Source organism: Ptiloglossa arizonensis, chromosome 1 (assembly GCF_051014685.1).
Source record: "Ptiloglossa arizonensis isolate GNS036 chromosome 1, iyPtiAriz1_principal, whole genome shotgun sequence".
NCBI lineage: Eukaryota > Metazoa > Arthropoda > Insecta > Hymenoptera > Colletidae > Ptiloglossa > Ptiloglossa arizonensis.
This window is the reverse complement of record NC_135048.1, coordinates 23275067-23295896: the sequence shown is the minus strand read 5'-3', so window position 1 is coordinate 23295896 and position 20830 is coordinate 23275067. Positions and strand designations below refer to the sequence as shown.

At 36.2% G+C, this 20830-nt stretch overlaps 1 protein-coding gene across 2 annotated transcripts; it reads left to right on the top strand.

The window, feature by feature from the left end:
- The first annotated feature begins 6747 nt into the window (after nucleotides 1-6747).
- LOC143145003 (G-protein coupled receptor moody) lies at nucleotides 6748-20720 on the top strand. Of its 2 annotated transcripts, XM_076307960.1 has the most exons (5): nucleotides 6748-7138; nucleotides 10836-11045; nucleotides 16461-16699; nucleotides 17319-17631; nucleotides 18291-20720. In XM_076307960.1, the coding sequence occupies exons 2-5, from the start codon at nucleotides 10836-10838 to the stop codon at nucleotides 19284-19286; spliced, it is 1758 nt and encodes a 585-aa protein (XP_076164075.1). In that variant the 5' UTR covers nucleotides 6748-7138; the 3' UTR covers nucleotides 19287-20720. The 2 variants fall into 2 exon arrangements, with proteins under 2 accessions (XP_076164075.1, XP_076164082.1); XM_076307967.1 differs by lacking the exon at nucleotides 10836-11045.
- The last annotated feature ends 110 nt before the right edge of the window (nucleotides 20721-20830 follow it).

Genomic DNA, 20830 nt, shown 5'->3' with positions numbered 1-20830 from the left:
CGTTAATAGCTGAGCTTTGAAAATCAGATAAAAACACTCGAACTTTACTCCCTGTTTAGCAATTAGTAGAAATAAGGCGTAAACGAAGACGGTGTCTTTAATAGCGGAATTTTGAAGACGAAATAAAAATACTCAAACTTTACTCCCTGTTTGACAATTATTGGAAATGGGGCGGTAAAGAGGCGTAAACGAAGACGGTGCCACTAATAGAGGAATTTTGAAGACGAGATAAAAATACTCGAATTTTATTCCGTGTTTGACAATTATTGAGAATAGAGCGACAAGAAAGCGTAAACCGAAATTTTCGTTTCGTAATGAAATTACTGTGTCTCGTAGCTCGATTTTATCAAATGCGTTGTAATAGAGACGAGATACTGCGCTAGCGGTAACAATAAATTAGAAACGGTAGGCTTAATCGTGCACCATGCGCTATTTACTTTTCGCGGTGTTAAGATTACGAATGATAAATCGGATCTTATCTTTCTCTCGCTCTAGGTACGAAATAATTAGTTTTGTCGGTATCGGGGTTCCTGGGCCCTAACGTTGAAGGGCCCAGTAGGGCAGTCTGTTACGTGTAATTAATAATATGGGAATATTCGTGGAAATTTGTGTAATAATTAAATATACGAAAGGAGGGATGAACGAAAATAAAGAAAATCGAGGGAAATATTTCAAAATGAACGAAGGGAAGAAAGAAGAAATAACAAGTAACAAATTATTTTGGTGTCGATCGACACGAATTGATTCCAGTTTAAAAATAAATAATATATTTTTCTCGCGACATATAACCCGATTTCCACGAAGCCCGCATCCGGGCACCGTCAACCAAGGCTCTATTAATCCATCGGAGATCGAAACGCAAGATTTGTCTTATCCAAGAATCCCTTCTTACACCGGTCGAACAATTTTTCAACGGCACTTCTGAACATTGTTTGCCCCGTGTACGAGCACAACGCGCCGTTAAACCGATTTAGGTCGAAGTTTTTCTAGAAAGGGGACCGGGTAAACGGCCCCTTGACGATAAATCGTCGAACGCTTGCTTTTTATTAGAGATGGGGGTGTAACTCTAGGCTTAATCTAGGGCAATATATACCCAACGCAACAGGCAATGGCTGACAACACTTCAATGATGACAGCGGTTTAACTGATCGTACTTCAAACGATCACCGATTGGAACTACAGTTTCCACGAAACTTGGGTTTAAATCAACCAATGTTTAATTTCGTTCGAATATCTGCTAATTCGTGCAATAATTCTAAACGAAAGAATAAGAAATCGTTTACTCCAATGATTCGATCTCAATGGTTGTCGAGAAAGTTTATTCAACCCCTCCAATTTATTTTATCTTTCGAAAGAGAAACTTATTTCACGATTATTTATACTCGAAACAATAAATCAGGTCCCAGAAAACTTCAATCTTTAAATCAACGTACATTTAATTCCCTTCAATTGCAAACCACTGTCTTCTATTTCGTGCAACAATTCTAATAAAAAAAATAAGAAACCATTTACTCCAATGGTCTCGAGAAAGTTTATTCAGCCCTCCGATTTATTTTATCTTCCAAAAGAGAAAATTACGTCACGATTATTTATACTCGAAACAATAAATTGCCTCCCAGCAAGCTTCTTCGAGCAAACTCGAGTAGGATTGTTTTCATTGGGGTTTTCCTCTTATGGAAAGGGTTGAAATTTGATCAAAAATAGTTCAACAGGGGAGAGAAAGTCCAAGGAAGTGTATTCACCCGAAACTGTCGTTCTTTGCGACGAAGATCGAAGAACACGAATTTACGAGCGAACTGTGCCCGTGTCGGGAGACATCCGACATTACGCACAGTTACAAATCGGGCGATGCTTATCTGCGTGGAGGTATCATCGAGTTTTATGCGCATGTAGGTGTGCGTCGCGATTACACACGGGGAATGATTTATAGAAACGCAACATCGAGCTATCCTCCGATGCTTACTCTCGAAGCACCTACGCTCGATTCGAACCACGCGTTCCGTCCGCTGAAAACACCGACGGTCCCTACATCCTTTTTAAAAATAATTACATTTGGTTACCAGGGTACGGTGGAACCGCGCGAAGGGGGAGAGACCAGCTGGATACGAGCGTGCACAACGGAAGAGTGTGTACACCGCGCCCCTAATAAATCGGAAGTGGCACCGTTCCTCTTTTTTTTTCTTTTGCTCGCCTCCTTCGCAAGGAGGAAACGCCATTTACGCGGTCACTCAGCGATCGAGTGGTAAATATAATTAATTAAAACGGAAGGCTCGACGTACCGGGCAACAAGTGACTCCACGAAGGGGGTTGATTTAAATCGTACGTAGTCCACGTGGGTTACACTAAGATCTCTTTTCATTGTTTTCGGGGCCACTACGAATTGGAAAACGTTGATTCTTTTTGACACTGGTTGTCAAAGGTAGCTCGGTCAATTGTGTCGGTTGTCAATTTTTAAGTTTTAAACTTCTTTTTAAAATTACTTATTTATTAATAGTGTCTCTGATTATAATCGTGGACAATTATCGAAATAGACAACTAATGGTACTAGTGAATTAATTTGTCTGTTTAAATTCGAAGATACTTATGTGGTTTGATACAAATAGGAATAAGTTCATCGTTGGTAGTTCTAGTGTTAATAATTGATATTCACTGTGGAGTGTATTTTAACTAAACGTGTAAAAGTGAAATAAGTCGACGCGAGTTGCAAGGTGAGTCAACAAATTTTTCTACCTTTTTGATAGTCGATGTTCGTGGTGGAATATTTAAAAAAAAATTGAAATAAGGCGACACGAGTTGCACGGTGGGTCAACAAATTTTCTACCTTCTTGATATTTGATGTATAAAGTGGAATATTTAAAAACAAATCGAAATAAGTCAACAGGAGTTACACGGTGTGATATCTTTCAATTCGTCGTAGAAGAATTAAAATAAATTGACATAAGTTGCACCGTGTGATATTTTTCAACTGTGAACAATTACTGCACGAGAGGATTATTAATACTTCACCGCGTAATTAAATATCTGATTAATCTGTTCTTTAATTTGGGTCATTTTGTATCATTTTACGCGTTTAACAACTGTGCCTCGAGGAGTTTTAACGATCGTAATAACGTTACTAACGATCAATTAACCCTTTTTACCCTCACGAGGATAGGGATAGTAGCGGTCGACGTAGATTTTAATGAAATTGGGATCGTGTGTCTGTACCTGGGAAAACTTGTACAATATTGGTGGAACAGGTACGTAATATTTTGAGAACAGGGAGGTCAAAATTTATTTACCGACTGGTGACTGTACTACGCTATTTCGACACAAGTAGACGTGACGCAATAGTCGTGTAGTTACGCACTGATTCCAAATTAACTTGTAGTAATAAAATGTTGATGTGTACAATTTTGAGAGGAGAAATATTTCTATGTGTGTCGCCAATTTGGAATAGGGCAGCTGTAAGGGATTTTATCGCAGTCCAAACATTTCAAGGTCACTGGTTTCGACTAATTTTAAATGTAGAAAATTTTATTCGATGAATTTATTGAAAATATGAAAAATTATTTCGATTATGCAACGATTGAGAATAAGAATAAAATGTATGCATTATTGTGCTCTGTAACAAATTCACTTAATTAAAATATTCACTTCATCGAATCGATTAATTTTGGTTCAACGATGGAAAAATGTTAATAGATCTTTCGAAGTTCTTGCGAGCAATAATATTCATTGTTGTGCATATTAAGCTACGTGTGGTTTCTGTTACTCATAGGGTATTTAATGGAGAATACTAAGAATTCGGTGATTCCGATCGATTTTGAAATTCTAGAAATACAATTAGTCACGAGAAACAGATCGAACAAATCGATTCGTTGGAACTAGGCAATTAAAATCGTGCGATTATTCGATACTAATTGTGATAACGGTCATTTAATCTAAAATTTTTTAAAAGAAATTTCGAATAAGACTCCAATACTATTTTTACTTTTTTGTTTGCATCTTCTAGTCTAGCAAACCACCCGGACAATTCGTGTGGAAGGAGCATTGATAAATTAATTTAGCGATGGAACAAAAATGATACAAAAACACCCGTGAAAATACACAAAGTTTCATAAAATGACGCAATACAATCAATAAGATACGATTTTTGAGCTGGCACGCCTTCGATTAAGGTAGATACACATATAGCATAAATGATCGCCCAATAAAATAATTGTGTAATAATTTCAGCACGAAATAAATCATTTTCCCTACGTGTTCCAACTAGGAACTACTTGTTAAAATTATCTTCATTCAAATACCTATCAAGAATTCGAATATTAAATTATTCAAATATCTACAAAGAATTCGAACCCTAAATTATTCGAATATCTGTAAAGTAGTCGAATATAAAATTTTCGAATATTAAATTATTCAAATACCTACGAAGAATTCGAATATTAAATTATTCAAATATCTACAAAGAATTCGAACCCTAAATTATTCGAATATCTGTAAAGTAGTCGAATATAAAATTTTCGAATATTAAATTATTCAAATACCTACGAAGAATTCGAATATTAAATTATTCGAATGTCTATAAAATATTCGAATAATCCCAAGCTTAGTTCCCACCACTGATGTCTCCCATAGAAATTTTCTGGCCGAATATAGAAATACAGCATAGTTGCATAATTGTAGCTGCAAAGGCTTGTAATGTACTTTATTAAGCATCGACGCCTCCGCGCTGTGGCACGTTAAACATCGTTCATCCAACGAGTTCACTGATTTCATCGTTAATGTCTTACCGCCCTCGGATCTGTTAACGACAACTGGAGATTGAAAGAGACCGCTGCAATTTACGAGGAAATCTCGTTGATAGATACTGTGCACTGATTACAACTTGGTCAGTTTTCCAGAAAATGAAATGAAATACTTCTCTCTCTTTCTAGGTGACGTTTAGAACGTTTAAAAGTCTTTATCACCTTCTTAGCTGATAAAGACTATTCTCCTACTAGTTGGAACAATTCGAATAATGTAGTAGTATACAGATATTCGAGTACTACGAATAAATTACGAATACACGAGTATACTTGAGTGTACTCGAATACTACGAATAAATTACGAATACACGAGTATACTTGAGTGTACTCGAGTACTACGAATAAATTACGAATACACGAGTATACTTGAGTGTACTCGAGTACTACGAATAAATTACGAATACACGAGTATACTTGAGTGTACTCGAGTATTCGAATAGCATTCGAATTATATTCGCCGAATACTCGAATCATCGAAATGCTCGAACACTTGAATACAAAAATATCAGATAAGTAATCACACACGTTTAAAAATATTTGAAATATTTTTGAAAGAAACAAAACTATTTTAATTTTTATAATCTTCCGACTTTTTAAACATCGTAAGTTACTTTACCGTACTTTATACTTTACTATAATATTTCCTTATACGTACTATATCGATCAGATAACACTAGGTTGCGAGTGATCTTCTCAAAAATTAATTCTTTTCTCTCTCAACGATATAGAAAAACTTGCACTTTAAAAATTGACACAAAAAAATAGGAAAAAACATAATTTGGTTCGTTCTCGAAAATGTTTTCGTACTTTTGTTAAAATGTAACTCATCACCACGTTAAGAAGCGTAATCGTTTCGCGATCAATAAGATCAATAAGTTCAGTCTCGTTTGTTAGAGTCGCGTTCACTTTTCCTATTATTCGTGGTCGTAATCGTTAACCTTTCGATTACAATTCAACCTCCGGTGAATATTCGGTCGCACGATGTAAGAAAGTTCTCTCGAAATCGATAAAATAGATTTCTCCTGTTCCTTCTGTTCGTGAAGGACACTCACCCCACGCCTGCGCTCTATTAGGATCCAGAACGCATCTGAGACTGGCGAGTTCGGTGGTCCAGTTGGCGGATCGGTTTAGTCGTTTCGCGAATTACCCGAAACCAGGTTTCCGTGAAAATTTCCACGCGATCGTTCATTTTACATCCTTTTAGATTCTGCGTCAGGACCTTCGATCCTATTCAAGTGCAGTGAAATTTTCAACGAAGCTGGTGCACGCGACATTTACAAAATTTCACAGTAGTAAACATTTTTCCAAACGCGTGAAAAGTGACGTACCGAGTACAACATTGAAAATGATCCGTAGATTCGTTGACAATTGATAGAAACTCGAGACGAAAGACGAAAGAATTAACGTTTATTTAATACAGTAGTTACGTCGAAAGTGGTGATATTGAAAATAGTTATTCGATTCCTCGATAACTGTTAAAAGTTCAAGGATGTAGATTAAAGATGAAAGAATTATCGTTTATTTAATGTAGCGGTTACGTCGAAAGTGACGTACCAAATATGATGTTGAAAATAGTTACTAGATTCCTCGATGATTGTTAAAAATTCGAGGATGTAGATCAAAGATGAGAGAATTATCGTTTATTTAATAGAGCAGTTACGTTGAAAGTGACATTACAAATATGATATTGAAAATAGTTACTAGATTCCTCGATAATTGTTAAAAATTCAAGAATGTAGATCAAAGATGAAACAATTAACCTTTATTTAATATAACAATTACGTCGAAAATGCTGTACCAAATATGATATTGAAAATAGTTACTAGATTCCTCGATAATTGTTAAAAATTCAAGAATGTAGATCAAAGATGAAACAATTAACCTTTATTTAATACAACAATTACGTCGAAAATGATGTACCAAATATGATATTGAAAACAGTTACTAGATTCCTCGATAATTAAAAATTCAAGGAAAAATTCATCTTTGCATCAAAGATGAGGAAAGAATTAAGGTTTACTTGACGTAGTAGTATCTCCAAAGATTTGGATTCTTGGAGAGCGTGTTTGGAATATTTCGAGTAAGTTTCGTTGATGTTTGCGATCACGACGATGACGTTCGAAGCGTAGAACTCGAAAAACGTGCGTCTTTTCGTTCGCGAGGTCACTGTCGGTGTATTAAAGGTGAGAGTGGAAAGGAGGCGAGACCGTGTTGAAAATGTGATTCGCTTGTTAAGGCGATCCGAATGTATCGCGCAGGAAAGTTTACACGTGTTCTCTTGCCGACGAAGTCTCATAAATGGTCCGCATCAATGAACACATCGCCGACAGCGTTTGCTTCTCACGAAGGTGAGTGCTCCTCCATTCATTTCTAGGTAAGGATTGGTGTGAATGGTCTGGTTGTGCTGACGATAACAGCAGACACCGGTTGAAACCGACGATAAAACGTGCTTTCGCTTTCGTTCGTACGCTCCGACTGAAATTTTGCACCTGGTTTGGAGAACGAGACACTGAACCGGGTTACTCGTGCTAGGTCGAAAGATGATACGATTCTTTGTAAGCTGATTTCACAATTTGCCGATTACCTGACAAATTGGATTACAAATAATTTGATGATAAACACTTGTAGCTTTGTATCGATGTAAACTGAGATATTTGAAGATACTTGATCTGGAGTAGAATATGTACAGGATCGTCTACAATTGGCTGATTGTTTAAAAAATTAGATTACGAATAATTTGCAAATCCTTGTAGCTTTGTGTTCAATAATCAATCACAATTGATTGATTATTTAAAAGATTAGATACAGATAATTATATATAGGTATAGATAACTTTTTTTTAATTTTGTTTAATTTATGATTAATACAATGTTTCATGAACAAACTGTGCTCGTTCGGTTAGGAATTCTTGGATTAATTGTTAAATGTTTTTATCGCGCATAGATGAATCAATTATATATATAATTTGATTGTGTATAATAATAAAGTGTAACTATAAGTACAGGCATGAGAAGCGAAGCACAGCTACAAATCTCGTTTTAGAACATAATCTCAAGTGAGAAGATCTTTGAATTGTTATGTAAATATAGCTCGGTAAATGCTGTCCTAAAAATTTATAATATAAATATGAAATACGATGGAAACGACGCCAATCGTACTCCAAGCGCGATAAGAGCGAGGTGAAAATAGATAAACGATGTTTACGTTATCTGTTGATACTATGTTTACTGTTTTGCAACGGATCAATGCGACGTTAAATTGCAGATTTTACTAACAATTTACATACAGCTGACGTTTATCTATCTCGATCGTTCTCGTTGTAAATTAAGCGTAATTGACGCGATAAACACAGTGTTGCGATCGACAAGATTGCCATTACCGCATTTTTATAGTTTTAACATTATCGAGTTAGATACAAAATATCGTCGAACCGTATTAGAAATGTTAGACGCGTATCCAGGAAACGGATCGAAGTGATTCCGAGAATATTATGAAAGCGTTTGTAGCCAGTGAGGTCGCAAATAAGGTAAAAAAAAACATTGACAGTGGACAACTGACTGGAATTAATCGCGCTAGTTTCTAACCAGAAGTGTTTAACTGCAAAAATCCTTGTAACTCGAAACCAAGGTCAAATAGAACAAACGTATTTATTATTTTCAAACGACGAATCCACCTACAAAGATTCACAAGTTTCGGTGCACGAAATACACAATGACTGATTACTGTTGCACTAATTACTAATCAATCACCGAGAAGCTAAAATAAATTTTACTCGACAATTTTGTTCCCGATCGTGAATCCTCGTGCAACATTTACACCCAGTATGTCTCGATTTTAAATCATTCTTATACCTTCTCGAATATTTTACATTCTTTATTATTCTACAAATTCCATATTATTTAGGAGATCCGGCTTATTTTATCCCTCCAAGTTCTATAAATACACCGTACGATATTATTTTCGTTTCGTTTGGTAAATTTGACGCGGTAAATAAATCAAGGGTATCAATACCGTTCACAACGATCTTTATTCATCGAATTAAAGATCGAACGAAAGAAATATTGTCCTAAAAACTGATCGATATTTTGTATATTTTATATTCATTTTACAATAGCAATCGGGAGGTTCTCGTCGCTCGTCTTCGTCAGGAAGATTGCAATTTGTTTTCATCGGTGTTCCAGCGTTCGTTTCACGTGAACTTTTGCACGTAGAATCTGTATACGGTCTCTTCTGGTCGTCCAAATGAAATTTGAAAAAGTTCTCCCGACATTGCGGTTTCTGGAGAACACAAAGTAGAATCACTCGGTAAAGTTTACTCTCGCTTGAAAGAGTTTATCGTCTCGAGTGGCGAAAATAGATTTCTCTCTTTCTCTTCGACGCCCCATGGGTCGAGGGAGGGCAGGGGTGATGGTGGTGGTGGTGGTGGTGAAAAAAAGGTTTCTCATTGTCAGTGCATTTTCTAGATGTGCGAGAAATACCAAACGCGAAACGGGCAATGGTAGGAAGGAAAACAAATGAACGGATAAACGTACGCAGTGGCGTGGAACGGAAAATGGAAAGATGGAGTATAGAAAGAGACCAAGGCCAGTTTTATTTACGCGCTTACAATAAATAAACATTGGAGAATTTTTATTTTCAGAAATATTATAGTGAAATTTCGAGTTTCCTTCGTTTTCAAGGACGGTGAAGTTTGTTTGGAACGTTTGAACATTTGTCTACAAAATGTTCGAAGTGTTGGTCGTAATTTTTTTTTTCTTCGTTGACAAATATTGTAATTTTGGGGCACGTTTCGATCGTGGAATTTACTTCGATCGATACTGCGATTGTTTCTTTCGTTTGATTCTTTTTTTTGAATGATTATTGGTGCCTGATAATCGTATAGCGATAATAACGGAAACAATGTCGAAATACCGGAATTGAGATATTTTTCGAGATTATTCAGTATACTTGGCACAGCGTAACAAGAAGAAAATAACATTTTCTATTGCACGGTTAAAGTCGAACGTAAACGTCGTGAGTTTCTGGCGAGTAGATAATTATGCAAAATAGTTCACAGTACCGGTGTACTCCATATAAAGACGTACTAAATTCTAGTCGAATGAAAAATCACGAACAGAATCAACGTACATAACGATTCGATCGTCACGTTTATACCATTCGATTGTATTTCTTCGTTGCGAAATACTTCGTTCCATTTGTAATTTTTATCCAACGAATAACGGATCGAAAATTCGCCCCTTATTCGTTATTTGAAAATTCTCTCTCTGATATTTATTATTCGTATAATGGAGGATAGTGCAAATACTATGAAAAGTGGCACCGGACGCAGGGTTGAATATTTTGTTTATATAGAAATTTTTGTTCCAAAGAAATTTTCAAATGCATTGAACCTACACGAGTGTTATATTTTCTTCTAGAATTAAATATATTGTTCACGTCGTGTAAATTGTTCCAAAGAAAATTTCAAATGCATTATACCTACACGAGTGCTACATTTTCTTCTAGAATTAAATATTTTGTTTATATCGTGTAAATCGTTCTAAAGAAAATTATAAAGGCATCGTACCTACACGAGTGCTACATTTTCTACTAGAATTAAATATTTTGTTCAAATCGTGTAAATCGTTCCAGAGAAAATTTCAAATGCATTATACCTACACGAGTGCTACATTTTCTTCTAGAATGAAATATTTTGTTCAAATCGTGTAAATCGTTCCAGAGAAATTTTCAAATGCATTATACCTACACGAGTGCTACATTTTCTACTAGAATTAAATATTTTGTTCAAATCGTGTAAATCGTTCCAGAGAAAATTTACAAATCCATCGTATCTAGATAAATGCAACGCGTTCTCGTACGATTCGATATTTCGTTCGCACACCGGTAAGAATAAAATAATTCTTCGTTCCGTAAAAACGTTCGAACGCATCGTATATGCGCACGTGCGTGCTAGCTACGTTCTCTCGTGGTCGTCTCGGTCGCGAACGAGCCTCCAGGTTTTACGGCCCTGTGCAAAACGACACCTGTACACCATGCTGTCCGCAGATGGAGTACTGGATGGCGAGCAACGAGACCGGCCAGAATGGCAGAGCGGAGGCACTCGAGGTGGTCCTTCAGGATCCAGGATCTGCGGTACTGTTCGTCGGGTATCCGCGATGGCTTTTACACTTCGCCGCCAGCTGCTGCGTCCTCTTCATGCTCGTCGGCATCCCTGGGAACCTTTTCACCATTATTGCCCTTTACCGTACCAAAAAGGTCAGCGTTCGATTAACACACTTTTACGACTGTTTCAAATCTGCCTACCACCCGGGCTGCACGCTTCGCGCGTAAAGTCCAGTTAGTTTCGCGATAAACGAGTTGGCTGGTGTCGGTGTAAAATATAGAAAACCTCGACGCGTTTCCAACATTGAGAAAAAAAAAAAAAAGGAAACAATCACGATACAATGTAACCAACGAAAAGATCTCGAATCGTTTCCGGGGACCTGGTCAGAATTTAGAAACAATATCAACGCGAAAGGAACTTGAATCGAGAAAGTTTCCGGAACTCTCGTTGAAATTTCGAAACAGAGAATATTCATAACGAGATTCGCACTCGCGTACGATTTTATTGCTAAATAATTTCAACGTACCTAGTAAGTAGATTCTAATATTACAATCGAGACCCTTCTGTGTGTTCTACGGCGATCATTTGTTCGCATCGTGTTCCTAGGACTTGTTATTACGATCTGACCCGTTTCTCGGATCTATTGCAGTGAAAATAAATCTGGAAATTTTGTACCGGGCTCGTGGCGAAGCGTCGAAATGTAAATCCGTGTTGTATTTCACTCACGGTACCAGCATCTGGATTTGCGAAAATTGCGCGTCTCGTTTTGTTTTTTTTTGTTTTTTCCGTTAGTTCGCCAACGATGTATCGTAAATAAGTCGCGGAGAAATGTATTTGCTCGTCGCGCACCTGTCGTTATTAATTTACGCGCCATTTATCGGAACAAGCATCGGAATTAACGCGTACAATATTATCATCGTTGTCGTGGACTCGTGTTTCGCGTGGTGACGACGCGCGGCGTGTTCGATCGCGAAGGAATTCGTATAATTTTCAATTTCACGCTCGATGTTCTGTGAACTGTGCGCAATAAACGGGAAGATGGGCGTGTAGATATGATAAAGCTTGGAATCCCGAATGACGAATTTCTTACCCGCAACGAGGTAGATTACGCGTCGCGGTTGCTCGAGTTTCTAGTATACCTTGTCGCTATTAAATCCCAGACAGGCCGGGTCTAGAAGCGGTTCGCCTCGGATCTCGTTTTAGAAGACAATGGCTAAGCATAATGAGATTTCACTGAACGCTCGTAATTCAATTTTAATTAAATTACGCGAACGTCGATCGCGAGATATTGAAAACTGTAACGAAATTCTGATACGGGTAAAAATTCGTTACGGTTATAAAAAGCACAGGCGAGAAAATTGGTGAAATTTAAAGAAATCTCGATATTCGTTGTCAGTTATCAAATGTTTACTTTGAAGAGAAAAAAATTGTAAAAGAAATTACAAAATGTATGAGGGTTGATTTTAATTAAACGCCAATGTCGATCTCGAAATTGAAAATTGTAACGAAATTTTTATCCGAGTAAAAATTCGTTACGGTTATAAAAAGTATACGCTTGAAAATGGGTGAAATTTAAAGAAATCTCGATATTTGTTGTAAGTTATCAAATGTTTACTTTGAAGAGAAAAATATTGTAAAAGAAATTACAAAATGTATGAGGGTTGATTTTAATTAAACGCCAATGTCGATCTCGAAATTGAAAATTGTAACGAAATTTTTATCCGAGTAAAAATTCTTTACGGTTATAAAAAGTATACGCGCGAAAGTCGGTGAAATTTAAAGAAATCTCGATATTGTAAGTTATCAAATATTTACTTTGAAGACAAAAACAATTGTAGAAGAAATTACCAAATGTAAAAATATTATCAAACACACAATTATCAAACACTCCGATAGTGTGATAATAATTTAATAATATTTCGTTAAAAAATTTTGATTAAAATATTTGCAAAGTGTAAAAATAGAGTGGCTAATTACCAAGTACTTTGACAAAGATAATAATTCAATGACACTTTGTTGTTTTAACATTGAACATTTCGACCGGTTTGTTTTTCATCTTCTTCGGCAATAATTTTATTTTTGTTAATTGAAACACAAGATAACAACGTTTTAGAAATTTTGTTTCTATTAAATATCGTGCTCGAACCTTTTCACGAATTATGTCTGTAAAAAAAGTTCACAAAATCGTGATAATTTACAGATTTCGAAAATGTTTCGAAATTCGTGAGATTGTACAAAATGAAGAACCTTGTGGAAATTTATAGTTGGTCGGGTTCGTGACATTTTACGAAATTCTACCGTTCCGATGATATTCAAGCTCGTCGAGTCACGAACATTTTACGCGGTTTTGCGCACGATTTATAAAATGCATGGTTGTTTATCTGTTAAAATAGTCTATTTACCGAGCAGCTTCGATCGTCAGATAAGACGTCCCGACGCCACGATAACTCCTCGCCTCGCATATAAACGTTTTCCTTTCTTCGAGTTCTCTGGATTTATGTAGGAGACGATTTTACAACGCGCGATGCATGCACGATTTATTTTAAGTCGATGGCAAGCCTTGAAATGGTCATAAAACTCTTCTGTCGATTGTATTCCACCTGGAAAATCTATAATTCGAGTTCTGAACATTGTTCGCAATCGCGAGAAACAAAAACAACGACAAGAGATCACTGCCTTCGATCGAAGAATATAATTTCGTTAAAAGTATTCCTACAGGACGAACATCATCGTCGAAACCAATTATAATATCCAAACGAATGGTATTCGTTAAATATTAAGAGCTAATTACACCAAGTTTCGACGAACAAACTTACGAAAGTAGAGTTCCTTAACTAATTAACTTCGGTGAAAGTTTCGGTTCATACCGAAAAGAAAGTTGTAGTCAAATCTCGGTAAATTGACCGTAAACAAATTCTGTCATAAATAATGTTTTCTTATCGTGAAACCACCATCGAACGTTTCTTCGATTTCTTCACTGATTACAAACACTGACTACTAATGGGTTAAGTGACTCACGCGTGTATTGTTCCACGCTTTGTTCGAAATCTTTTTCAAACGTTCTTTCTCTCGCGATATGGTGTTTCCATGACTATCGAATTTCCATCAGAAATGCTCGATACGATCGAAGAAATTATTACAAAGTATACTACGGGTCCTATGGAATTCATTATCCTTCTTATGATCCTCTTTGTGCGGTAGGTTCGAACCTCGATCTTGTTGAAAATAATACGTTCTTCCTGTATCCAAAATTTCAAGGTACATCCGCACACGCGTGTTCGTAAATTTCTCGTCACCTTGGCATTATTAGCACGACGATCTAACCGAGTTAATAGTCCGATACGTAAATGTTATTGGACCATACATCTTCATGCTGTAACACTTCCTCGTTCGTGTTCAATAATATCTTGCCGTGCATTACGATTCCAATTTCGTCTGTTGGTTCTGTACAAATTGTCGTTAGTTTTTTACAAGCATACGATTGAAAATTAGTATCATTTTGGTAGATTGAATCGCGGTCTAGATATTTCTTCGAGAATTCTTCTGTTCGTTAACTCGTACACTTCGTACAGGTTCTTTCTCTTTCGTTCATTGTTTCTAGTGGTAATGACCATACATTTCTATAAATAGCGGCAACGTAATAACGAAACGAGCCAATGATCGGAAGGTCGACGACACCGTTTGTTATGAAACGAGCTTTTCGATTTACGTTTTCATCGTTGCGAAGTTAAGTTTGGGAACGACGTGTACACAGAACCGGAATTATTGGTCGAATTTTTCTGTATTCGAATATGCGAACAGTCGAGCGATTCGAATATAATTCGAGTACTATTCGAACACTTGGGTGAATACAGTTCGAATAGTATTCGAATACTTAGATGAATATAATTCGAATAGTATTCGAATACTTGGATGAATATAATTCGAATAGTATTCGAATACTTGGGTGAATACAGTTCGAATACTATTCGTTATGCTTGGATGAATATAATTCGAATAGTATTCGAATACTTGGGTGAATACAGTTCGAATACTATTCGTTATGCTTGGATGAATATAATTCGAATAGTATTCGAATACTTGGGTGAATATAATTCGAATAGTATTTGAATACCTGGGTGAATATAATTCGAATACTATTCGAATACTTAGGTGATTCGAATATTGGTTGAATATAGTTTGAATACCATTTCGAATATTTTCCACACCGATCGTGTATCTGAATGTTCGAATAATATTGAAGTAATGATATTCGAAGGATAGTATTCGATTAATGATATTCGAATTTTCGAATATTCGAGAACAATTCGAATATCGATATTTAATATTTTATATAATATATTTGAATATTGTTTGACTACTCCTAGCCCTAGTACGTAGATGCTTATATACGTACGTTCGCATACGTAATGCACGCAATAGTATGTTTTGATCAATGTCACTAGGTGTGTCTGTGCCAATTTCGATACTTGATCGATGAACTAGAAGTAAACCGAGAAGAAACATAATACTTCAATCTTTTATTGCCCAATGCCAAGTTTTGTTTACCATTTCAAAATACCAAAGGTATTGGAGTTACATCAAAAGATACCTTGGTTTTCGTCTTGCAGTCTCGAACAAATTTGTACGATTTATCAAACGTAGAGAAACGTGGAAAATTTAACACATGGTTTTACGTAGCTTATAAAATTTACGAAACTCCATTTTCACAGTCTTCTCGATTGCAGTTGTATTTCAAACGGTTAATGACGCGCAAGAATGTAATTTTACATGTAGATAATAGTGTCTAGATTGAAATTAGTTTTTAACGTCGGAAAATTATTTTCACGTGAAAATAATTCGATTATGCGTTACATTCGATTCTCATAATTGTACATGAAAGTACTATTCGTGAACCTAATATCAGGCAACCAACCTCGCACGTCTGTATGCACGCGAAACCATTGCCGGTTGAAAGTGTTCAAATTAAAAAAGTATCAAATTTTCTTTTTCATTACTGTTTTTATAGGTGTATTAGTCATAGACGAAGGTATAGTACTAGATTGCTCAATAAATTTTGTCGTTCGATAAAACTTATTGAACAGTACTACACTGAACAGTACTACATTGAACAATACTACACTGAACAGTACTACACTGAACAGTACTACATTGAACAATACTACATTGAACAATACTACATTGAACAGTACTACACTGAACAGTACTACATTGAACAATACTACATTGAACATTACTGCATTGAACAATACTACATTGAACATTACTACATTGAACAGTACTACATTGAACAGTACTACATTGAACAATACTACATTGAACAGTAATACATTAAACAGAACAATATTGAACAATACTACATTGAACAGTACTACATTGAACAATACTACATCGAACAGTACTATATCGAACAGTACTACATTGAACAGAACTATATTGAACAATACCACATTGAACAGTACTGTTCGATAAGTTTTATCGAACGACAAAACTTATTGAACAACCTATATTATATCTACAAGAGATTACAGTTTCACTCACACTGTTTTTTTTTCTTTTGTTGACAGTTGAGAAACGCCACTACGATCTTCATAATGAATCTTTCGGTCTCGGATCTAATGTTCTGTTGCTTCAATCTACCCCTTGCTACATCGACCTTCTGGTACAGTTCCTGGCGTCACGGAGCACTCTTATGTCGACTGTTCCCTTTGCTGAGATACGGTTTGGTCGCAGTGAGCCTCTTCACAATACTGGCGATCACGATCAATCGTTATGTCATGATAGGTCACCCCGGGTTGTACCCTACGTAAGTGAACATTCCAATATTGCAATTGCAGGATCTCTATAACGTCCAAAGAATCTAAATTACTATGATCGTAACAGTACTTTGTAACTCTTGAAAACATTTGGCAATCCCTAATTGGACATCGAACGATCTGATCGAATAAATTGGAAATTTTGTAATTTATCTATTACGTGAGTAAAGAATCTAGTATGTACATTTCCTTGTTGTAACAACATACATTCTTGAGTGTAATTATTTTATTTATTTCCAAAGGTTTTTGAAAATTAAAAATTATAACACAATTCCCTAGGTAAATGTTCAAATATTCGTCTATAAATATTGAAAGATCTGGAGTACAAAATTTTATTACAATTGCAGACTTGTTAGAACCCATAGAAACTTTAACGTATTTTATAATACAAATGGAATTCAAAGCTTGCAAAAGTGTTTCGATTTGAATTGTAAATACTATATCGATATCGTCGGTAAATAAAAAATACAAACACGATTGATAAACGATGATAAAAGAATCCTGGTTTCTGTTTATCGATCCAAAAACAATTTACAACCTCACGGTGTAACAGATTCTTGCGAATAAACGTTTCAGTCGCAATATCAGGAGACTGTGTTTCGTTTTTAGATTGTATAAGCCAAAATATTTGATACCTATGGTTCTGGGTATCTGGATCGTCGCATTCGGGGTACTGGTTGTAACATGGTTCGAAAGTTGGGGTCGTTTCGGACTGGATACAGCGATTGGTTCCTGCTCGATCCTTCCGGACGTGCATGGTCGAAGCCCCAAAGAATTCCTTTTCGTCGTTGCATTCTTAACACCTTGCGTGGCGATCGTCGTTTGTTACGCGAGAATCTTCTACATTGTTCGTAAGACAGCCTGCAAAAGCAGAAGAAGGAACCCAGCTGCTAAAACGGGCGCTGTTAAAATCAATCACGAGGTAAGAATTATTCTGTAACGAATATTCTGTGTATTTATTTTATTGCACTTTGGTAACGAGAAGTTTAATATTAATAAGAAGTATTAATGAAAAAATTTAATATTAATATTATTAAAGAAATGTAATATTAATGCTATTAAAGAAGTTCAATATTAATATTATTAAAGAAATTTAATATTAATGTTATTATTTCGTAGAAGTTTAATATTAATATTATTATTTGATAAGATAGTTAATATTAATATTATTATCTCATAAGAAATTAAATATTAATGTTACTATTTCATAAGAAATTTAATATTAATGTTATTATTTCATAAGAAATTTGATATTAATATTATTATTTGATAACAAAGTTAATATTAATGTTACTATTTCATAAGAAATTTAATATTAATATTATTATTTGATAACAAAGTTAATATTAATGTTACTATTTCATAAGAAATTTAATATTAATCTTATTATTTAATAAGAAATTCAATATTAATATTACTATTAAATATTGATAAATACGAAACCATTTAAATCGAATAAAAAGAATTTGACCACGATTACATTTTTGTGCGAAACGGTTGTAAGGTATATTTAAAAAATAAGACTCGATTCGATTCTAACACCTAACGATCTAATCTCACGTTCGTTCGTATTTGTCGCAGCGTCGCTCCGCGTCGCCGAGAAATCAAGAGGAAGAGCTCTCGGTATTAGGATCCAGTTGCACAGCGAGCGTTCTCTGCGCGAACTTCTCATCGAAACGCGCGATCACCCCGCCAAATCGGTTCACCAGTTCGCGGACACCGTCGAGATCGGCGATCGAGGAAACGTCGGAATTGCAGCCCTCGTGGCAGCAAGAAGAAGACGAGGACGAAGAGGAGGAAGAAGAAGAGGAGGAGGAAGAGAAAGAGGAAGAGAAAGCAACCGGGACCGATGGAGCGAAAAAATCGCGAGAGAGGAGCAAACAACGTTCGAGCAATCGTGACATCAAGCTGTCGCGCGTGGAGATCGTCGAGGTTTACGAAAAAGTAAATTCCGGTCTGGGAATAAAAATAGACGACATACCGTACGTCGACGAACGCGACGATCTGGACGCGACGAACGATATTTACCCAAACAACGATCGCGCCACGATCAAAGAATCACCGGCGAGGAGTTCCACGAATTCTCGGAACAAGTTGGAAAGAATGACCAGCAGAGCCTCGTTCATCATCGAGTCGGCCCTCTGCGTCCAAAGATCGAGCTCGAAAGCTTCCGAGAGCGATCGTTTCGAGAGCTTGAGCTCGAACTCCCAAGAACGATCCACGACGAGGCAACTGACCACACTTGACCGCCGCGAATCGCGACTCAAGAGCGTCAGGAGATCGAGGAACGCCTCAGGCCCGCCCAGAATGAGCAAGAAAGACAAGAAGCTGCTGAAAATGATTCTGGTGATATTCTCGTCGTTCCTCATTTGCTACCTGCCCATCACCGTTACGAAAACCTTCAGGAACGCAATCGACTGGCGAGGACTCAACATCGCGGGATACATTTTGATTTATCTGACCACTTGCATAAATCCTGTGGTATACGTGGTCATGAGTTCCGAGTACAGAAGTGCCTATAAGAATGTGTTACTGTGCAGAAATAGCTCTACCGGGGACAGGATCAGGAGACCGTAGTAAATCTTTGCATTTCGTAGATCCTTTTTCAACGTATGGAAATCACGAAAGTGTAAATTGATATGGGAATCGTATTGTACGTGTAATTACAAACAACCATTTGTGGTAATTGTAGGTTGAAATGGGTGAGAAAATTTACTGCGAGTCTTCGTGAAAATGGGTGTAATGAAAAATTGTTTTCCATTTTACAATCTGAGGCTGATAGTCTTATATGGTACGCGTATATATATATATAACGTTACAAAGAATTGCATTACTCGTTGATGCGCATCGTTATTAATTATTCGTTGGAGCAGATGCAGAAGCTTTATTAGAAAATATCGTTTATTTATTAAGTACACTTTAATGTATACGTACTTACGATTATAATGTTCATTAACACTTAACGATGGATAGTAACGAACTAATAGGACAGAATGTAACCGTGATGAATTTGCAGGAGAGAATTCGTTGCAGTCAAGTTTGAAATATCGAAACGGTACGAATCTTTATTCCAGTGTGCCACGAATCGTACATAAACATTTAAAATGTTCGTCAACACCGATTTTCTTCTAAAACAATCCCTTAACTACAAGAGGTAGTGTTCCTATGGCGACACTTCCTCGACGAATACGCAAAGAATTGTTTAAGTAAACGTAGGTTTACAAGCGCAAAATTGAACACTCGCGAATTGAAAATTATTTATAAAATATACAACTTGTTGGAAATAGAGGAAAATATATATTTCGATCGTGGATCGTTTTCTTCGATCACCGTGACTGTAATCTAAAATTGTTTTATTTTAATAGATTCGTGAAAAATGAACGGAATTTTATAAATTCACTAATTTTTTAGTTACAAATTTCTAACGACGCAGTTGCGGTTATTCGTATAAAAACAATTCTGTTCTTCATTTTTTATTTATTTCCTCGAAAGAGATTGTCTAGGCGTACCGCGTAGTTTGAGACACTCGGTATATGGTCGATGTTGTATCGATAGGAGCTCAAGAGATCGGTCTTGAAATGAACGCGGTTCCTATTGGTTAGAATTTGTCGCTCCGCCTACGTGAGTCACGAATCACAATGCATAGCGACTGGACCGATCGAACGATATGCTTATTAAATACCGATATGTATCAATTCCCACGTATTGTATCGAGGCATCAAACGGGTGTCAAATTAAATCGTCATTGACATTAATAATTCGCACAAGTATTATTGCAACCTCGACAAGACAACGATGTCCGCCAAGAGAAATAAATCATTAGCTACACGATCGTTTGAATATTTTTAATCATTTTTCACCGAGAATTTTTCTTTCGCCTCCATCTCGATTGAAGCTGGTGTAATTATCGATAAATAAAACAATGATAAAATAGTGAGAAAAATTATTTTCTGGAGTGATTACTACAAAATTGAAGATGAATATATAATACAGATGGAAGTGTACCATAGTAATTAATTTAAACTTAAATCCAAAGGGTCCAACTATGGAAAATTTATTCGGATTCTAACCTTAAAAAATTGCTAATTACGTTTCATGTTCAGAGATTGATTGTCGAGTGT

Excerpts from the sequence above, each read along its gene's own strand:
- LOC143145003 (XM_076307960.1), top strand. The coding sequence starts at position 10,836 with ATGGAGTACTGGATGGCGAGCAACGAGACCGGCCAGAATGGCAGAGCG. Across the intron at positions 16,700-17,318 it reads CACCCCGGGTTGTACCCTAC|ATTGTATAAGCCAAAATATT; the intron begins GTAAGTGAACAT and ends TTTCGTTTTTAG. Across the intron at positions 17,632-18,290 it reads CTGTTAAAATCAATCACGAG|CGTCGCTCCGCGTCGCCGAG; the intron begins GTAAGAATTATT and ends TATTTGTCGCAG.